This window comes from Eucyclogobius newberryi, unplaced genomic scaffold (genome assembly GCF_026437365.1).
Source record: "Eucyclogobius newberryi isolate DKJ021-1_F unplaced genomic scaffold, fEucNew1.0.hap1 SCAF_15, whole genome shotgun sequence".
Taxonomy (NCBI): Eukaryota; Metazoa; Chordata; class Actinopteri; order Gobiiformes; family Gobiidae; genus Eucyclogobius; species Eucyclogobius newberryi.
The window spans coordinates 25,999,155-26,014,633 of NW_027315779.1; the positions used below are offsets into that span (position 1 = coordinate 25,999,155).

Below are 15,479 nucleotides of genomic sequence, written 5' to 3' on the forward strand. Positions count from 1 at the left end.
GGATTTTGATGTCAACAATGATAAAAACACAGTCTCCTCACACAACAGCGTTTAACAGAGGAAACTGTAGAGTTGGTTATTAGCATGCTCAGACACGCTAGCTAACGTTACACGGGTTATTCAATAAACAGAAATGTTGGCTCCTGTTGTGCTTTGTCTGCAGTAGCAATACAAGTAAATGTCATTCCACAAGATTTCTATTTCTAACATGTGATTTTATGCATTTACTGTATTTTATCACTAAGATGAAAGCAAAGCAAGTTATATACCGTATTTTCCGGACTATAGGAAAGCACCTTTTTTCATAGTTTTGGCCGGGTGCGACTTATACTTATATTTATACTTATATACTTATACTTATACTCCGATGCGACTTATATATGTTTTTTTTTCTTCTCTAGTTTGCATTTTTTGGCTGGTGCGACTTATACTCCGGTGCGACTTATATATGTTTATTTATTATATTTTTTTCTCTATTATGCATTTTTTGGCTGGTGCAACTTGTATATGTTTATTTATTTATTTTTTTTCTTCTCTATTATGCATTTTTTGGCTAGTGCGACTTATACTCCGGTGCGACTTATAGTCCGGAAAAATACAGTAACACTTGAGGGCAGTAATCATTTGCCATGAAACCAGTGCCTTTTACTGAATGCAATGACAAAATAAGTCGGCTCTAGATTTAAAAGTCAAATCAAATATAGTTCCCTCTCCGTAACTGGGCACCATGTAAACATTGTAACATTTAGAAAACAGCCAGTGACTCTTTTGTTAATGACGTTGTGTATAATTACAAGCGCGATAAGATGAAAGTTTGTCATTACTAAAGTAAAGCAAAGGTGGCACGGCACGCTTCATGCATATTCACACCTGCGTTATTGGAGAGAAAAATGAAATACTTCTCAATTAACTGTGATCCAGGTCTTCGTAATTACACAAGTTTGTTATTTAGCTTAGGTCTCCTCCTGGTGCCTCCGTCCCATGGTATTAGTACAAAGAAAAGAAAGTGTCTCGGGAAGTAATTGCACAAAAAAGTGCAGCCGTGGTGTGGTCTAAATAATGCATTTCTTCATCATAATTAATAGCCAAATGTAGATGCGGAGAGGATAGAAAGGTCCCTATTGGGGGCTACCAGAGAAAATGCAAATGCACGTAGCATCAGCGCAGCGGAGAGCTCCCAGGGGCCGCTGACAGGGTCTATTTTTCCTCTTCCTGCTTTGTTGTGACTCTGTGAGCGGATGCAGGGCTCACAGGTTGCTTAAGTTAATTGCACAGGGCACGTTTGCAAAAGTCTATTCAAACTCCACAGTGATACGCTAGAGTAATATTTAAAAAGTCTCATTTTAGAATCCTGTGAGTTTATTTTCCTGTGTATTGGCTCCATCTTGAGTATTCAAAGCATCACATTCATAGACAGTCTGTGTCTCTGCTAGCTGATGCCACACTCACACAACTATGAAAGAATATAAAAGGTTTAAAGAATATAAACATTTATTTCATGATATTTATGTCATTTATCTGGTCTTTTCATTCATGTAAAAGAGGATGTTGATATTGGTCACAGTTGGTTCAGCCTTTAACTCAGATGCCAGTTTTACATGACTTTTTTGGTTTTGTTTTTTCAAAAACTTTATTTAAAAAGTTGAATTGAGATTACACAATTCAATACAAAATTAACTTATTATTACTGCAATATTCACAGTCAAAAGTGTTATTTTGACTTTATAAGTAATATAATAATAATATTTTATTTTTGTATTTTGACTTTATAATGTTGAGACTTTTATTTTATTTTTGGTTTATTTTCAAGCTTATAAATCTAAAATCTGCACATTCGTAATTCATTTACCGTATTTTCCAGACTATAAGTCGCACCGGAGTATAAGTCGCACCAGCAAAAAATGCATAACAGAGAAGAAAAAAACAAATATAAGTTGCACTGGAGTATGAAATAAGGTTGCAAGTGTGAAAATATCAAATAATATCACACATAAGTCGCTCCTGAGTATAAGTATATAAGTTTAAATATAAGTAATAATAAGTCGCACCCCGGCCAAAACTATGAAAAAAAGTGCAACTTATAGTCCGGAAAATACGGTAATTAAAATCAACATTACATTTTTAGTGCATATAGAAATAAATAAATATGTCACAATACGGTTTAGGTGAGGTCATCTAACACAAATAAGTTTTTTCACTCATATAGTTATATATTTTTTGTCATATTTCAGCCTCCTTTCAGTCATGTCCTATTTATTATATTATATTTTTCCACACTATTTGATTAATGAATGAAGCAATTCAAGATGATTTGTTTAATCTTACTGTCAAGGGATATTTGATGATATTGTAGATGAAAAAAATATGAAGACAAACCAATCCATTGCAGTTAGAGTGCGCTGAAGCGTGATAAATATCCCTGAACTCGAGACCACTCTGGACAATGTCAACGTGTCTTTCAATACATAAATACTGGACATTAGATCTGTTGTAAGTGTTAGCGTCGCACATTCATTGCATCAAAAGTTTACAAATTGTGCCTGACCACCAGCTTTAACAGATGGTAATTCAATGTTTAATTAAATATATTACTCATTCTGGACTCAACGTCGTGCGGTGCTGTAATAAGACTATTTATCACTTGCATCTAATCTCAATTAACCATGTGGCAGCCTCGTGAATACTGAGCAGAAAGATTAAAGATAAATCTCACAGTTCTCTGCTTAAATGTAATTGTTTGCCGAGCTCAAATGGCCCATAGCTTTGATTTGGTCAAGGATAAAGTAACTGCATCGCCATATTAGATACTACAGCAACACAATTTGGACAGATTAAACCTAATTGATATTGTTGATACAGGATATGCCCTTTCTAAAGTCCAGAATGGAGGCCGCTGGAGGCCGCTGAAGTGGAGCATAATGGGATTTCAAAGTATGGACTGGTTTTGTTGCCCTGGGCTATGGATTTTAAAATCTAGATACCGGTAGTGGAAAATATCTGTTATTGGCCACAGGAAACTAGCTAAATTTCAGATATCAAGGCTCTTCAAATCCGTATAGGACCATTTCATAGGGTCAGCCAACTCATTTTTGAGGGGAAGTGTTATTGCCGTGCTAGTAATGTTCCACAATCTGATTTTTTTTTTTTTTTTTTGATATCTCATCAGACAACCAAGCAAACAAGACAATAAACACAATTAACTGCAATAATTTGGAGGAAAAACATTTAACTTTGTCTCAGAAACTTTTAAAGAAGTGTCTCGTTCACTTAATCATCTACCATTATTGCAGGCAGGCCCCAGAAGCGACGGGCAAATTAAGTTTCAGAATCAGTCAGGCCTTGATTCTAAAGTTATTCCAAAGTTGGCCTAATTGTTAATCCATCACGCCACACACAGCCGTTGGAAATGCTATGGAGCTGAAGTTATGGGTTTAGTCACACCATTTCTTCTAGTCATTACGTATTGACCATCCAGCAGCCTCAATTTATTCAGCCCGGAGAGGTGCATCGTGTTAAGCTCACATCTTGGGCTGTAGCCAATTCTTGCATATCTAAAAGGAAAAAGAAAGAAAAAGGATCAATATTAATAAAGTACTCAGGACAAAGAATATTTCCAATAAAATTTGAGTCAAACGAGGAATGGAATTTTAGTCACGTCAACATCAACGTCATTCTTGTAGTATGAGCTTAGGGACAAAAAAAAGTAATGCCCAGGGTGTTCTTTGGGTAGTCATCATTATTTTTTTTCTCTAGATTATTTCTAAATTATAACGTCAAGGCAAAGTGCTTATCAAGAAATGTGGGATTGTCGTTCTTAAACTGGAAAAGTGAAATCGTAACTGACCAACGATATAAAATTGTTTAGATGTTTTAAAAGACATACAATGGATTATTTGGTTTGTTATTAACCTTTAAATGTCCTTTGGCATATTATATTTTAGAACTTTAGAGACATTTTATGCTTTTTTTCTAGATACTTAGTCCTGAAGTATAACACACTATATAATAACATGAATTATCAAACGTAAATTAGAACAAGAACGTCCCAGGGCCAAAAAAAATGACAGTCTGACCTTAAAGGAGCACTGTGTAACTTTTGTAGGGGGGTGGACAATTCCTTTGTCTGGAATGTTCCACCATTTGGCATTAAGCTCATACCCACGAGTAGACAGGCATGCCCAAGTGACAGGTCAGATCTGTGGAGAGACAAACCCGCTCACAGTAACAATTCATGTTTTGCAAGTTTTTTTTAAAGCACCAAGAGCACCCGTAGTTGAATAAATACAATATGATAGATTAGTTTAATGCCATACTGTGGAACATATAAGAAATAACATCTCATTGAAGACAAACATGGGAAAATGACATTGTGCATCTTTAAATGCAGCGATTCACACAAGATTATTCTGAGACTACAAGGGATCTAATCTCATTTTACACCATTTTGGGAGTATACATATTGATATATTATTCAAAAAGCACTTATTACAGACTAAACTTAGTACATAATATGTGTTAATGACAAGCATTTTTGTCTCCTCTATTAATGGGAAACATTGAAATGTGTCTCACCTTTTTCCATCCACATCTTAGAATAAATACAAAATATATTGTTGATAATCCACTTAAAATGTTTTCTTTTAATTAACATGAACAAATATTTAGAAAATATTCCATTTCTAGGTGTATAGGCCAACGTATTGCTGACTAACACCACAAATTACCTGCCGGTGCAATCTCTCACACTCAAGCTCCTCCTGCAGTAAATATAGCATAGCCCATAGTATTTTAACATAATGTAGAGCTTTTAATTCCTCCCTGGTGCCGCACATAACCTAACCACCGGGCTTTTTAATTAATTCTCCAGCCCACAGTAAATCTTCCAGACCTGGAGCATCTGCGAGGCCCTGCGCTCACCCTTACCTTTTAGCCCCCCAGCTGCAGCGTGCGGCGTTCATTCAAATGTAGTGTTGTACATGGCTAATGGTGCACCAGCTGTACGCGCACCTGCTATACGGAATCTATTGGCTTTTAGCATAGGGGCTAATACGTCTCCGGTCGGGAAAGTTAAGGAGGAGATCAGTTGAGGAAAGTTGTAGTTGGAAGAGGTAGGTTGGTAGCGAGAGTGGCTTTGAGTAAGAAGTTAAGTCTCCTGTTTATTTTATTTTTTGATTGAAATGGAGTTTTATTACTGGAAGCAAGCAAGGACAGAAGAATGTGAAGAGGGAAAGTGGAAACAAGTAAAGCAGTGTAGGGCTTCGTTCACGAGACATCACAACATTCTAGAAATCTGATGGTTTGTTGCAATCGAACTCTGATCCGGACCAAAGAAGCGAACTCTGGTCCTGTTGGAAAGGTCGATCTCGGTCCGATTGAACCGAACTCTGGCACGATTCGTCTGAACTGTGAACGCAAGCGAACCAGAGAGCAGAGCAAAACCAGGAAGTGAGCGTGAAGTGAGCCACGCTGGGACACACTTGAGGCCCCGGATCTGACACAACAGAGGCATTAATAACGGGACAAATGACAAGCAGAAAGACGTGAAAGCTTCAAAGTGCTCATTTTGTCCTGGTTTGAGTCCAAATGTGGACTTGGTTTGGTCTTCTTCTAGTTCTGGTCTTGTTCCAATTTAGTTTCAGGTTTAGTCAGGCGCGTGCTGGGACCCCTATTTCAGCCCAGGAAATGTAGGTTCAGTCATTGTGAATCCAAGTAAAAGCCAGTTTCACCTCCAGCAGACACACACACCTTCTCTGAGCCACTGCTACACTACCAACAACAATAATTAGCTTTTAATTCACGTTAACATTTAGATAGAGCTGTTGTTATCATGTATTTTTCCATAACTTACTTGTTTTTACAGCACATGTCCCAAATGCCTCTTTGCTCCAAGAGCAGATAGACTGCACAGAGCAAAGGGCTGTAAGCGCTCAGCACTGGGGCCCTGGAGAGTTCTCAGAGCAGAGCCACTGAACCACAGAGGCCCCGGCCCAAGAGACGTGCGGCCCACCGGGGAAACGTCCCGACCCTCCTGATTAGCCAGCACGCTATTGAGTTTAGTCCCAATTTGGTGAATGTGCAAGTGTGAACTGAACAAATATTGAATCAGTAAATTGATCATGATTCAGATATGTAACTTCATATCTGGAGACATACAGCTAGAATGTACCGGTTTATCAAATGCTCAATGAACTAATAATCATTTAATTCATGAATAAACTCCTACATGAATTACATCCTGAATATGTGGTCCTGGCATTTTAAGTCATGCATCTTAATAGGTGGTGAAGGCCATTAACATCCTCTTTAGAGCATGTATTGTGTCTGACAGCTCTGACAGCCGTGTGCTGTAAGCCTGGCTCTGTGCTCGCTGCTGTCTGTCTGCGCTGACTATCTCTCCACATTATGATTGATGGGCACAGAAGTTTGTGCAAAGTTTGGCCACGGGGCAACGAGGGGTAGATGGATGTCAGAGAGGAGACAGAGCCTCTTCTATATAAGACTGGAGAAGGTTTATACAGTATTTCAGTATTGAACTTAGACTTAAAGGAGCTGTACACATTTTTTTTCATTTAATGAAGTCAAATTTGTTTAGTCCCAGTACAGACAGATATAGTGGAAAAATTAGATCACATGTTCATTGTTGGTGACCCTGGACGTAGTACTGTTGATGTTGACGTTACCCTGACTACAAACTCTGTCTCTTGCCTCTGAAAGCTGTGAAAAGCTATTATAAACTCACGGCAGTGAATAATTGGGTTGCTCAGAATGCATTATTGCCCAAAATATCCCTAACACTGTTTCAATAAAATGAGTAAATACTATGAAACAACTACTAATAGATTAGATTTTGTGAGAGATAATGTGAGACAAAATGCTATATTGATTTGGAAAATTTCCCATTCAGTATTGAACTAGAATTAGGACTGAACGAGGACTAAACCAAGACCAAACCAGGTCTAAACTTGTGCTAACCCAGAATTAAACCCATAAACAAGATCTTCCAGCCTCCTGTGCCCTCTGCTGGTAACTGCGGGGTTAAGTAGGTGGACTAAAAACAATAGCTGCAATGTCAGTGCTTTAGAGAGGTTTTATTGTTTGAACGTTTGAAATGGAAAACAGAGAAACCGTCCTCGGAAATCATGCCTAATCAATCAGGAAACATGACATAATGCAGGTATGATTTGGATTTGAAAACTTTAGCATGGTAAATAGCTCTATAGTTCACATATCCCCCCTTTAGTCATCTCCTCTAAATAGACTTATTTGAACTAACGAGGCCAAGCTGCAGTTACAAATTGTCACTTTGCCCCAAGTGGTGCTGGAAAAAACCTATCATTGAAGTTAGCAGCCCTCCAGATTTCACATATTAGAGTCGAGTGTAGTCTCCGGGGGAAGTGGCTTAGACTGGCCTCCTTCTGAGCCAAAATGTACCCTGAACTGGAGTGACTGCACAATATACAATTCAAAAACACTTTTGAAACTGCAAAGTGGAAGGATCTGTTGACGCCTTCCTTTAAATCTGTCAGTTTTGTCATAATGGATTGAGTGGAACACAACTAACTATGAGAAAGCCTTCCAAGAGATTCTGGCTATGGTGTTGTCATGGTTTAGAATGTTTTATTTGCATCAAAAGTGAAACGTGGATAGGAAATAAGTAGTTTACCTAATTCCCAAACACATTTAAAGTGCACATATTATGCAAGAATGACTTTTTGGTGATTTTAACGTTGTTCACTCAACAAAAAGCATTGTTACATTTAACTTAATTCACGCCTGTGTCATTAATTGTGTTAATGGCATAAGGTTCTCTTGCTTTGAGCCTCAAGAATCACTCACTTTCAATTGTGAAGTCAAAGGTACAAATCTTGTGCATTTTTTATCTTTTTTTTTTTTTATCTTAGACTTGTTTTGTGCATTTCTGCTGCCAAATCGCGTTCATTACATCTGCATGCTTATTTTAGCGTACCAGTCAGACCAGACAAATATTATGCATTATTTGTACTGTTTTTGCCTTGGTTTGGCTTATAAACATGCTCTTGAATAGCTTTACTTTGACATCTCATGTTTTAGAACTAAAACAAAAAGTAGTTTAGACTGTTAGCATTATGTACTCAATGTTGAAATAAAAATACAGATAATGCATAATGTGTCTTTAAAGTGATCCCTTTTCATTTCTCAAAACACTCCCTGCTCTCCTCTTCTGGTACATCTCATCGGTGATAATCCATGAAGTTCCTCCGTGTTTTTAAAGTCCATCTTAAGCAGCCATTGCATTTAGCTTATCAGTCCTTCACCAGAGACTTCTTGTGCCCTTTGCTGGTGTTTTGTGCGTAGAAAGTCCATAAAGGAGATGATTGTACGTATCAATCTCAGTTTCCGGTAGTTTCAAGTTCCATTTTGCAACAAGAAAGCTTTCAAAAGGGTAAAACAGGTCTTATGGCTTCATGCAATGCCAATTAGTACAAACAACTTTTCTTGCTAAGTGTTTGCTTAAGTCCTGATACATTTACCTTTTCACTTCTGAGCCGGCCGTGAACGTTAAAAAAGGGGGGGCACTAATTGACGCAAGAGCTCTTGGTACTGATGTGGCAGAATTAACATCTCAAAGGGGAGCATTATTTGTAAACATGGAACAAAGTACAAAGGAGTCCAACGAAGTGTCCTTGGATGGTCCCTCTGTAGTGAATAGGAGCCACTGAACTGTCTCCAAAAGCCAAAGAAGGAGGAGTGCAACCAACCAAATTAAGAGCTGAAGAGGAAGAGATTATGCTCATTTTAACGCATGAGAGCATTAAAGTAGCGGCAAGAACTGAACTCTACTGCATAAAACACAACCTAAATGTTTAGTTTAATTTCTTATTTGGTTCATATTACCGATACATGTGTTCTAACCTTTAAAATGATGTCTACATTTGGCAATTACATTTTAAAACTGACACCTCCTTGAGCGCAACAATTAAAACAACGATGTAATTATGAATGCAGCTATTGACTAGCAGAGCCACGCAATTGTTTTGTACGCAATTTGAGCTTAGAAATGCTTCGATGTTGGTTAATGCACTTCTGGGTTGATCTGGCTAAAGTTGAACCAGCGCGATGGATGGATGGATGGAAGTTGAACCAGGGTGATTTCTCAGCGCTCAGAGAAGACAATCTCGTAAACATGGTGAAAAATACAATTCTAGCATTTTCAACATGTTTAAAAGCTCAAAAAAGTCAATTTAGCATGACATGTTTCCTGAATTCCTGTTGATCATTAGGTTCATGACAAACATTCTGTATAATTTAATATGTTGACAGGGATTTTCTATTTTTTAAGTGCTGCATATTTATTGATTTGAAGGTTTTAGTGTACCAGAACCAGCCTACACCTGTATAGCTTGTATTTTCCTTTGTTAAATTACAGTTTACAACACGCCCCCTTTGATCCAAATGGGTCTATTTTCAGCATCTGGCCCTAACCGCCTGCATGCATTTGTTTCACTGACCATATCTTCATCTAATTTAATTTGAAGTATACTCAGCGTTAGCGCCTCCACACCTCCCACGTAACAACATCCGTTTTCTCCAGGGTCCCACTCGAGCCGTGGACCTGCTCCAGACGGATCCATCCATCAGGCAAAAACACTCTTCGTTAGAAAAGATTTGATTTGTCTTTGTGCTAAGCCCCAGAGGACAAACATTTTAGCGTTTGGCTCAAAAAGCTTGAAAATGACATTGACGTTGCATAAAAGGAATTATGTTCCACCAGTATTTTATGTTTTGTTCAATAAAGACGTTCAGTGCACATCATTTTGTGGGATCTGTGCATCAGCGCTTTAAGGTTCAATCGTGGGTAAAACTGAATTTTTACATTCTTATCATGGAACTAAACATTAAACCAAAAACAATTAAATACAAAAAGATGTGTTTGAATCTATTTGAATTATTTATTTGAGACTTACCACAATGTACAATTTCCCCTAAACACAATTGGGCAGGGAAGGTTTTGATTCTTGTCATTTGAAATATGTTTTATTATTTTTCAAATCCACCCAAAAAAAAAAAAAAAATCATCATATTAAATTGAAAACATTTTGGATGAAATTGTAAATGCAAATTAGTAACTTTTGTGGTAGCCCAAAGTGACCAAAAACAGTCAATTCACCATATATATTTCAGCTACAGTTTCCCAAAAGCATAAAATATGAATGCTTTGTTTAGCCCAGTAATAGCATGTCTTAGGGTCAAAATGAAACTGCTGTGTGCTGTCTGCATCTAATTATAAAGTGCTCTATCCCAAGCCAGGAAGTGCGCAGATAGCACGCTAGTTGTTGTTAGCTTTACAGTGACGGCAAAAGTGGTGAAAAATGCTTATAAACTCAACGCAGTGAATTATTTGGATACTAGGATGTTTTTTTCAGATAAGTGAGGGATACTTTGCAAGCCGGTTTATCAAGCACGATATAGTGTATAGTACGATATATAGACTTAGTAACGTCTTAATTAAAAGGACACTTTTATGCAACATTAGAAAGCCGATCTGTGATGTGGCTCAGAGAATCTTCTTTGCTGTTTTTAAAGTCCATAAATCACCTCTGGACTGTGAATTTCTGACACCAAATCACAATATTGCAGCCGCATGCTTGAACCAGGAAGTCAGCGAGCAGCTACAGGAGCAAAATTGTATAATTCCCTTCGCAGATAGTGGATGAAGCCAAAGCTCAGTTACTCAAAGTTATACAAGGTTATACAGAGCACTTAAAAGAAACTTTTACCTTATTTGAAGACTTGCCACTACTGAAATGAAACTTTGAGGGCACTGCTTTTTCCCCTGCTGGACATTCAGACAGCTTTACAGTGCCTTCTGTAGGATACACTTTTATGTTGAGTTGTACATTTTATTTTCCATTCTTCTCATCGCATCACCGTTGACCTCGAGCTTATATTGAGTTGAACTAAAGTGTGACATCTTTTGCTTTCTAAAATCTAGTATGGATTTCTCGGTTTCTATCAAATGGCCGCACAGATTCTGACTTTCTCACCCGTCTCTTTGCCTCAGACCTGCCCATTGTGAACCTATCCGTGGAGCCACAGCCTGTCCTGGAGGGAAACCTGGTCCGATTCCACTGCAGAGCCAAGGCCAACCCGCCAGTCATCTATTACAGGTATGTCCACGTTTTCTTTTACAGCAGCTCGGATCTATACAAACAAGTCAACGTCAATAGTCTCTGATATATTTGGTCCCAAGTGAAAGAGAAGTGCATTTTTTGTCACGTTCGATTTACTTGGATTTTAATGGGAGCAGAGAATGTCACTTTGGACCAAATCTACCCGTGTTTTTATAATGTCTAATATCAGGTATATTTGTCTTGGGCTACAGTGCGTTACCAATGACGATTGATTTGGAAGCCACTTTTAGTATGGAGTTTGTAGTGGCAGTACTTTTTAAAAGAGTGGATTTTGAACGTTTTTTTAAATAAGTTAAAACGCACTCTTTCAAGCACAGTTTGACACGTTCTTTATAGAACCAAGAGTCATTCTCAATCTGTGGATCTGGTCTGAGAATTCAAATGGACATGAGAAGAAATTACAGTCCATTTTTATTAAATATTTAATGAAACCTGGAGTTTGGAGCAGCAAGTTTTTTCTTTTCTGACTGTACGTTTGTCTCGAGTCTAATTTCCCTCGCGTGCTCTTGTTTGGTGTTTGCTGTATTTGTGCTTTTAATCTCCACAAACGAAGCGCATTTAGTAGGAAGTGCACTAGGGACAAAGTGTTAAAACGAAACAAATCTGGTTTAAAAATGCAGAGTTGCTGAATAATCAAGCTCCATCAAGTAAATACATCTTAACCTAACAATGAAATAGACATTGATATCCTGAATTTAAGTTAATTTAACGACTTTTTTTAGATCAGGCTTAATTGTTTCTAATTATTGTCATTTTAATTTATTTAATTTATTTAATTAATTTTATTTTTATTTATTTTATTTATTTTATTTATTTTATTTATTTTATTTATTTTATTTATTTTATTTATTTTATTTATTTTATTTATTTAACCCCAATGACAACTATAATTTAAGTCCTGGTTTAATTCACGCATCGTTCTAGTTTATCCCTGGTTTATTCTTGCGTTTGTCCTGGTTTAATCCAAAGCAAACGTGTTCTAAACGATGTACGCAGAGACTCGTACAGCGTGTGAGAGACGGTGGGCGGTTGTGGCGGCGGTGCGGGGCCGCAGTCCGTCTGTTATGAACCGGGTGCCAGCTGCCGAGCTCTGTTAAGGGCCCAAGGTTAGGTTCATTTACAGCGTGTGAGACAAGAGCAGAGGAGGCGTACAGTGCGAGCGCGGCTGTTAGGGACGTTTGTCATAAAGGCAAACACGACGGCACGTTCCACCCGGTGCCAACAATCATTCTGTTAGAGATAATTAAAGAAGACATACGGAATAAGCGGTAGAAAACGGATGGATGTAAAAGCTTTTTGTCTGCTGTATTGACTTTATTCCGCCCCGTCCACTTTTTCTTCCTCTTTTCCCCCCACATGATCGTCTCTTCTGTTGTAATGGCACTTCCGGTCCAGTGGGAACGCTGTGGTTTAAATGGAGAACGAGGGAAAAGTCTCGCCGCTAAAACATGCTATAAAGTCGATTGATTTGTGTGAAATGTCCAATGTTCATGTGACCAACAAGACAACAATGCACTGGTTCCCTGGGCGGTCCGAACACGGCTTTTCAGTCCGTGTAGAACTTATTTTCTCTGGAGGTTGGCAGCTCTGTGTTAATATTAAGAAGTATTAGATGGAGGCGCCCAAACGGACTCGCGGAAAAATGTTATGATTGTTATTTTGGATTATAATATTGTACTAAGATGACTTAGGGCGTGTTCACACCTCAGAAGTAAATCCGCACCAGAGCTCACGATGTCATCAGTCTCACATATGAACTGAACTGAGTGATGGTGCAGTACCACTTGTCACCAGAGGGAGGTTGTGCGTCCTGTTGGGAGCAGTGTGTCAGCGCGTGATGAAGATGAGTCACTGCAGTGCAGGTTTGCTTAGAAGAGAAATCCACTGTTGTAGAGTTTCAGCAAACTTTTGTTCACTCGGAGTAAGACACAACACGTGAGCGGCATCTGGTTGCTGCGTGTGTAATTATAAAAAAGTATAAAGTAAAAGTATAAAACAAGCCAAAATGAAACGTGTCAGTTAACAGGGCAAAATGTCTTCACCCTGTTAAAGACCCCTGATCAGGGCTAAACAGGGACTATAACAGGAGCCAACCAAGTCCACATCAGCTTTTTAACAACAAAGATGCCTGTAATCAGGACTGAGAAACATTAGAAAAGAAAATGCAATATACAATATGGATGTTAATTACTGCAATATTGATATTATTATGTTATTATTATGTATTATACTTCAGACTTTGTCCAAACTAAAGCTTAACGTTGACAAAAAACACTATTAAATCAGGGCTAATATAAGATTTAAATGCAATAATTAATATTTTTTTGTCAAAAACACAATCTTTTGTCAAAAGGGGGGGGGGGAACCTACATTTTGTCTTTTTGTTGCTTTGAAGCTTCAATACATCGTTGTGGCAGTACTTGTTTTGAAATGCTAAAAAACTCTCTCAGCAACGAGCATTAGGCCAACATTAGGCGGCGGGTGCGGCGCGGAGCACGGGGAGTGCGTATGGGGGAGCACGGCGCACCGCGGCCCGTGCGAGAGAGCACCCACCCCACTCCCCGCGCTGGCCACGACGCGCCGTGGACCATGTGGATTGAGTAAACAAACATGCAACAGGTGACATTATTTGGAGAATTCATAACTTCTACTGATAAACATACCAAAGGATGTTCAGGGACTAAAGGTGAGCAGGGTCTAAGCTACTATCGTTTTATCAATGCGTTAACATTTTTATGTGAAGCCAGTCTTTGGTCTTTTGAGGGGGGGAGGGGATCCAGAGAGAGATGAAAAAAATTACGTCTTTTCAGCTTCAACCCATTTTGAGATGATCCCTAAGGCTATGAAAAGTGTAGTTATTATGACGTGTTATCGATGACTTTTCTGCCCTTCTGTGGAACATTCCAGACAAAGCAATACCATCTCCGTGGTGACAAGCATGTGACGGACCTTCAACAGAAAAGTTACAAAACGCACTTTTTATTGAATGAATCGCAAACCAAACAGAAAATACTGATTGAATGTGTTGTTAGTGCTGTTTTATATTGTAATGCAAAAACGTTTGGAGCTAAAAAATGACCAAAAATGTACAAAAAACTTCTCACATTTCTCCTGCGCCGCCATCGAGCTCGGTTCACTTAGTTTAAGTTGAAGTTTGGTGATTTTGACGGCACCGCAATCCGTAATTATTCACCTCCAAGACCGTCTTTGTTTGAAAATGTTTAGGATGCATGTTTTCTAATCAGCAGAATTCGCGTTTGACAAGTCGACAAGAAAGTGAAAATTACACCAAGGCGAATGCGTCTATTATTTATTGTCCCGAAGGGAAAAGGTCGCCACGTAAACACAACTTTCTATGGAAATAATGACGTTCGCAAACAAACAAAGCAATAATGAAATAGTGATTGACTGTTTTTTTAGATCAAAGAATGGTCTTACAGAAATAGATGTGCATTAATATTAATAACATTCTGACTGCAAAACTAAATAAGCACTTTAGACTTTTGTAAATGTTGTGGCAGAGTGGTTGACGAGGAGATTTTGTCTTTTCCGGAACTCTCTAACATTACAGCACTCCTACTTCTCTATTTATGTATTTATTTTTCATCTGTAAGTGTCAAAGCAATGATGGGTTGTCAAAAGTACCGATTCTCAGATACTAATCGATACTTAAACTTATTATGTACTCGTTTGAAATATCAATCCTGAAAAAACTGACAAAATTGGATATTTGAATACAAAAATTAAATTGGTCTTGATCTCCTGTAAATCAGCATTTGTAAACGACCACATTGTAATATTATTATAACGATTAATTAAAACTATAATTTGATGTTAGAAATGGTCTTGGCGTCATCTTCACTGCAGTATCGACATTTTTGTTTGGTATCGACATTTTTTTGGGTCTATTTTTTTTCTTCCCGTTTCAAAAACAAGAAACAGGTCCAGAATAGAATGAATGGCCTAAGGCCCAAAGTCACTGGGATAGGCTCCAGTCACCCGCGACCCTGAAAGGGAACAAGCGGTAGAAAATGGATGGATGGACAACTAAAACTATGGCACAAAAAGGGCCGTATTTTGTACCTGGAGGTAGCGTTAACGTGAGCCTTTTCCAGGGGGCGGGTCTATTTTGTTTCCTTGCCGACCTGAAAGAGGCTGGACTTGGCCGTTGGAGGCTGGAGTGGGAGGTGCCAGTCCATATATGGAGATAGTGTTTGATCCAATGACTGATAACTGTGGCATTAAAGAGCACCTCCTGTGGGAGATGTTTGTCATGACTTCATATACAGGAAATGAAAGAAGAGCAAT

The 15,479-nt window shown here is 38.3% G+C and overlaps 1 protein-coding gene across 3 annotated transcripts in view; it reads left to right on the plus strand.

Annotated features, from left to right (window-relative positions):
• LOC140361184 (kin of IRRE-like protein 3) overlaps nt 1-15,479 on the plus strand; it is a 446,443-nt gene that overhangs the window by 355,243 nt on the left and 75,721 nt on the right. For all 3 annotated transcript variants that reach the window (XM_072446900.1, XM_072446902.1, XM_072446901.1), the window contains exon 6: nt 11,042-11,147. In XM_072446900.1, the coding sequence (XP_072303001.1) occupies nt 11,042-11,147 (106 nt within the window). The remainder of the gene's footprint in view (nt 1-11,041; nt 11,148-15,479) is intronic.